Raw genomic sequence first — 6,391 nt, 5'->3', positions numbered from 1 at the left:
TTACTAGCTTTTTTGCTTTACGTTCATTTCTGATATATGCCTTGTAGTAAAAAAATGGAGTTTCTGAAATTCTATATCCTAGCAATAAGTGCATTTTAAGAATTCTAATCTAACGACAGCTCTTTACCAAGTCAATTCTGCCTTGCTCTATTTTCATTTGCACTTAATCACTAATTCACCCACCCTGCACTCAGGGAGCCACTACAGACAATTATGCTAACGCTAATAGCAATAGCAGCTAATGTTTATTGAGGACTTTTTGTGCTAGGGACTGTCCTGAAGGCTGTGCATACCTTATCTGGTTTTGTTCGACTGTGACTGCCTGCACCGTGCTTCCTGGCACTTTCCCTTTTCTATTGCCTCTCAGCATCCTCCTTAGAGAGCCCGGAGCACACCTCCCCCACCCCGCTTTAGTAACCTTGACTACCGCCGCTTTCCTCCCCGCGCTCCCTTAACAGCCCCCCCCCCCGCAGACGGCAATCCCGCCAGCACGAGGTTCGGCAGCCCGCTACGTAACTGGCGCGTGTGCCTGCCTAGTAACAGCGCCGCGACGTAGGCTGTGCGCCAAGTGGGGGCGGAGCAGGAGGGGGCGTGCGCATGCGTAACGGCTCTGCCGCCTAGTTGAGGGGCGGAGAGTCGCCGGTCAGCTGGGGCAGAGTAGAGCTCGTCGCCAAAGCGCGCTGTTTCTCTTACCTCAGGTTTGCGAGTGTAGACTAGCTTTTAGGAGTGAGGAAAGGAGGCGGTCATCCAACAATGTCCGGTGAGTCAGTCCAGCCTCAGGCTGGTCCCTCTTATATTGGGTTAGATTTTCCGTACCCTGAGCCAAATCGGGCTGGCATCGTCCCGGGGGGCGTGATCCGAAGGGCTGCCCCAGCGCCCAAGTCCTGGATCCAAAAGGTTCTTGACCAAATAATCGGCTCACCACGGCAGTGGGTGACCCCCTCAGAGGTGGTACCTGTTACTGTGCTGGCCGTCCAAAGATATCTGTTAGAGGATGAGCCACGGGACATAATGCCCAACCTTCCTCTTTACTGCTATGATGTGACGATCTCAGACGGCGTTTACCAGGAGAAGTGCTACCTGGACCCCAGCTTAAACTTTCTCATTTATCAAAATATTCTTAAAGTTGGCATAGAAATGAGAATTTCCAGAGTTTCCTGTGTTTACAATGAGAAAAGATTAGGCCAGGGCATCCTGTGCATAGATAACGTTCACTGTGGGGAGACCTTAGATACAGTTTATGTAGAAACTCCCTTCAGAAATAGAGCGCACGGGGAGAAACCAGAGAGGCCTTTAAGAGGCGGGAAGAGTCATTACCTGGCGCTCTGGAATAACGAAGACCCATATGGAGACATCTGGTTAACCAACAAGCAGCCTGCCGAATACAATTTTAGCGGTAAGTATTTTGAAGGTACGATAGAGGATTTTAAAAAAATCATTTTCCAGAGCTTTCGTTAACGAGAAAGGAGACTGAGGTGCTTTCGTATTGTTGATTAATTACAAGCCGGGAGTGGTAGTAGACAAGTTTTTTTGAATGGGGGAAGGACACTTGCTTAATGAAATTTCCACAGCCCCTTCTTGGTTTGATTGCCAACTGAGGAAGTGTCTGACTATGTCTTTAATTCAATCTGATAAACGTCCGGGTGTGGAAATCAGTGTTCTTCGGGTGTCCGTTGTACGTTAGACTACAGAGGGATTAATCTTAGTTTCATTCCCATTCCAGTTGTGGAAATAGTTCGCTATGTGGGTTAAAGAGCTTATAGATGTGAATTTAGTATGAGTTGTCAAAATTTGTCAGTTTGTATTAGTTTTAACCCTCACTCAAAAAGGATGTTCCGTGATTTAGTCCTTAATAATTTACATTGATCAAAATGCCACTTTTATGTCTTTTGAGTGTTACGGTTATGTAAATATCACTTTTTGAATATGTGATTTGTGAGAAGGCCTAGAATTCTCATTTTCCTGTTTCTTATTACTTACTACGGACAGTACTGATCTGACTTCAATTTTTATGTATCAGAATTAGGAAATTAACCTGAAAATGCTAGCTGCTCATCAGCAACTGCTCTAAAATATGTTTTTCTATAAAAGATGGAATTAAGGGGAATGATGGTACTATGAGCATGAACACATATGGAATGGGGAATAAAATTCAAAAAAATAAAAGAATACTGGAAGGAGAAAGATTATAATTTTCTGCACTTACCGCTTTTCAGTACTTTATTTTTATGTTGTTGTCCCAATGCTAAATCATCTAACTGATGTATAAAAGCAACAAATTTGAAAGTGAAGGTAACTGGCTCAAAAATATGCAAGTATAGTCATACCTAGATATAAGGGGGGAAAATGTAGAAATACATAGCCAAGGATGTTTTAAATAACTAAATTTTAAAAGCCTGACAGTTATTTCTGGGATGAAATGATGGAATCATTTTATCTCCAGCAGGGAATAAGGCTGTAGCATTACTACTCTAAATGTTGATCATTTTTAGAATTGAATATGTAAATGAAAAATCAGTGCTCTGCAAGAATTAAGAAGGGTATGATACTCTGTAAAAGTACGTTTTGTTTCTTTCTGATTATGAAAGTAATATCTTTTCATTTATCAAAACCAAAAAAGATCCAAAGCATATATTTAAACGAATATATATTGTGTTAAAAATGTAAGACCTAAGTATAGTAAAACAGCGGTGGTAAAATCTAGGAAGTGGGTACCTTGATGTTCACTGCAAATTTCTTTCAGGTTTGCTGAATGTTTCAAAGTTTTAATAATAAATACCTGTTTCACCTTCCCTCGTGCCTTCAAATTTCCTTTCAGAATTATAAATTGTCAGCAGTTCGGTGTGTATCTTTGAAAAAAAGAGTGATATGCATTGTGTAATTTACTATTTCCACTAAATTTATCTTAGGCATCTTGTATGTATAATGGTACATAAAATATTCCATAGTATGGATGTGCCTGTTATTTTCTATAATCATACCCATGTGAATGAGTAACTTGCAGTTTTAAGTAGTAGTTAAATTTTAAGTATTAAATACAATGCTAAACATCATTAGGACATATATTCAAGTATTTCTGTTGAATGGATTCCTGGAAGTGAAATTGTTGGGTTAAAGGGTATTTGAATTTTTTTAATTTAGTTGATATTGACAAATCATCTTCTGAAAAGATTATACTAATTTATATTCATCAACATATATATTAGGGTATCTATTTGACCATATCTTACTATTTAATATTATATCTTTGAACTTTTTTGAACTTTAATTTGTAGGATTTCTTTGCCACTAGCTATTAAATTTTTAATCTGCTGTATACTGCAAATTATTTTCTTGCATTCTGTTCCTTTTCTGTTAACTTTGCTTATGGTACTTTTTGTGTTTTTGAAACTTTTTACTAAGTTTTACCTTGTACGCTGAAAAGTAAAAAGATCTTAAAAATGCAGCTTGATAAATATTTACATATATATGCACACACCTGTGTAATCATACCCCATCAAGATATAGAACATTTCAGTCACCCCAAAAAACTCCTTCATAACTCCTCTGAGTCATCATATTTTTAAAATGGAAGACTTTTTAAAATGGTAGTTAGATCATGCCACTCTCCTGCCTAAATCTCTCTCCAGTAGCTCCCCATTGCATTTAGACAGCCATCTATAGGTCTGTAAGGCCCTCCAGGAGAGATTGGCAAACTTTATCCCTAAATAGCTAAATCATAAATCTTTTTGTCTTTGCAGGACATATAATATCTGTTACAACAATTTAGTTTTGTTGTTGTATAGGGAAAGCAGCCGTAGACAATATGTACCTGGATGAGCCTGACTGTGTTCCAGCAGAACTTCATTTATCACAAAACAGGAAGCAGGCTGGATTCGACTTATGAACCCTAATTTGCAGACCCCTGCCCCATAGAATCCCTTACCTCTACAACCTCATGTCCAGCCCCTCTCCTCCACCATTTTGTTCTAGCAATCCCAGCCTTATTTTTCATCCTCAAACCTCCAAGCTTTTTCCTGCCTCAGGTACTTTGCACCTGCCTTTTCATCTTTTTAGAATGTTTCTTCCCATCCTCATGTTTCAGTTCAAATATATAAAACATATTAAAAAGAGCTATTTAAATAAGTATTCCTTTCCACATTTATTCCTGTAATATTACATCACCCTGCAAATGCCCTTCATAGAATTGTAACACTTTGAAATTATTTTATTTGAGAGCTCCAGTTGCACAGTCAGTTAGCGTGTACACTAATATGAAATTATTTTATTTGGTGATTTTTTTTTTCTTTCTCTCCCTACCTCTTTTATGAGGTCCATGAATTTTTTCCACTGCAGTGGTTCACATCCCCTATAGCCAGAACAATGTCTGGCCCATAGTAGGCATTCAGTAGGTGTTGAATAAAGGAATAAATGAAATAAATTGATGGATTTTCTAGTCTTGAAACACTTTTGAATCCCCACTTGGTCATGGTTATTATTTTTACATCTGTATAGTGTGAATTTGGTCCGTAGGTTTCATTTGGTTTTTTTTTTTCAGTGCAATTTCAATATCAGGTTAATATTCAGCTAGTAGAATGAGTTGAGAGGCTTACCTGTTTTTCGGTGCTTTCAGAAATTTTTTAAATTTATTTTTATTTTTATTACTTTTTTCAATTACAATTTTATTTTATTTTTTTATTGTTAAATCATAGCTGTGTACATTAGTGCAATCAAGGGGTATAATGTGCTGGTTTCATATACAATCTGAAATATTCTCATCAAACTGTTCAACGTAGCCTTCATGGCATTTTCTTAGTTATTGTAGAATTTACCTCTAAATCTATCCGAGCCTGACTGGGAGATGGTGGGAATAACTTCCTCTCAATTTCATGTACAGAAAGTGATCAAACCAATAATGCTGCTTGAGTCCATTTTTGAGAATTTCAAAATGGTATTTCAATGAGTATTTCACTAGGAAATCTCATTTCACCTAGATGTCAGAGTTGCATATTATAAGCTATATTTTTCATGTCTTGTCAGTTATTTCTCCTTTCATAGTCCTATTATTGGTATGTTCACCTTTCCTCATGATCAGCCTTGCCAGAGGTTTGTCTGTTTTACTGTTATTTAACAAAAAGACTCTTGGCTTCACTAATAACAAAATCTATAGTGAGGAGATGGTTTTTACTTAATTTATACTATCATCTTTAATTATTTCTATGTACTTCCTTTGTTCATATTTTTCTTGTATTACTTTTCCAGTCGAATGCTTCGTTCATTTATTTGCTTGTTTATTGCTTCCAGAAGCTTTCAAAATCCTGAAGTCTTCGGTCAGTACTGACTGCTATAGCTGCACCCCTTCCAGGCTTTGAAGTATAGAGATTTTATTATTATTCATTACCCATATTTTTTATTTTAAATAGGAATTTCTCTTTAAACTCCAAAAGTTTTTTTTAAAGCTTATTTACTAGATCTAAGGTTCCGTATTATACCAGGTTTTTAAAATCTAATTCAAATATTCTACATTCTTATTTTTAATCTACTTTATTTGCCCCTTCCTCTGAAAGGAATATTGGCTTTTCTCTATGATGATAGTTTTATCCATTTCTTACACACATATATATTTTGTATTGTTTCACGTTAATTGAGGGTACAAAGAGGTTACACTGTTGACATTTGTTAGGTAAAGTCCCTCTTATTTTCCTTACATTTCTAAAAGTTTTTGCTTTAGGTGTTGCTATAATGTGTTAAATTTCATAACTAATTAATATCTTGATGAATTTTACCCTTTATCAATTTGGATATGCCTCCTTGTCCTTTTTTGCCTTGAATTCTATTTTATCTGATATTGATGCTTACTACTTCCCTGTTTTTTGGTAGCACTTAGGCCGGTGGTTCTCAATATGTGGGCATGAAGAACACCTCATAAACATTTTAAAATACAGATTGCTGAGCATCACCTCCAGTATCTGGGGTAGGGCCCTATAATTTGCATTTCTAACAAGTTCAGTAGTGGCAATGATGCTGCTGATGTAAAGACCAAACTTTGAGAACCATTAGCGTAGTGTATCTTTGTTGGTCTCTTTATTTCCATTTTGTTGTTGGTTTTTCTTTTTAAAGAATATAGCTAATAGGGCGGCGCCTGTGGCTCAAGGAGTAGTGTGCTGGTCCCATATGCTGGAGGTGGTGGGTTCAAACCCAGCCCCGGCCAAAAACCACAAAAAAAAAAAAAAAAAAGAATATAGCTAATATTCTGCTTTTGACCCAAACCAATTTTTTAAGAGGTGAATTTAATTCAGTTAAATTTAATGTGATTAATGATGTTTGCACCTGTTATTGAAATCATACTTTATTTTTTTGACTTTTTGACTTCTGTGGGATTAAAAAGATTTTTTTTTCTTCTAGTAGTTTG

At 36.8% G+C, this 6,391-nt stretch overlaps 1 protein-coding gene across 1 annotated transcript in view; it reads left to right on the top strand.

Annotated features, from left to right (window-relative positions):
- The first annotated feature begins 648 nt into the window (after window positions 1-648).
- Window positions 649-6,391, top strand: part of RADX (RPA1 related single stranded DNA binding protein, X-linked) — a 104,337-nt gene continuing 98,594 nt past the window's right edge. The window contains exon 1 of the mRNA XM_053579687.1: window positions 649-1,396. Coding sequence (XP_053435662.1) covers window positions 754-1,396 — 643 coding nt within the window. The 5' untranslated portion in view covers window positions 649-753. The remainder of the gene's footprint in view (window positions 1,397-6,391) is intronic.

Source organism: Nycticebus coucang, chromosome X, assembly GCF_027406575.1.
Source record: "Nycticebus coucang isolate mNycCou1 chromosome X, mNycCou1.pri, whole genome shotgun sequence".
In the NCBI taxonomy this organism is placed as follows: Eukaryota; Metazoa; Chordata; class Mammalia; order Primates; family Lorisidae; genus Nycticebus; species Nycticebus coucang.
The sequence above is the reverse complement of the archived record's forward strand: the minus strand, read 5'-3'. Positions and strand labels throughout refer to the sequence as shown.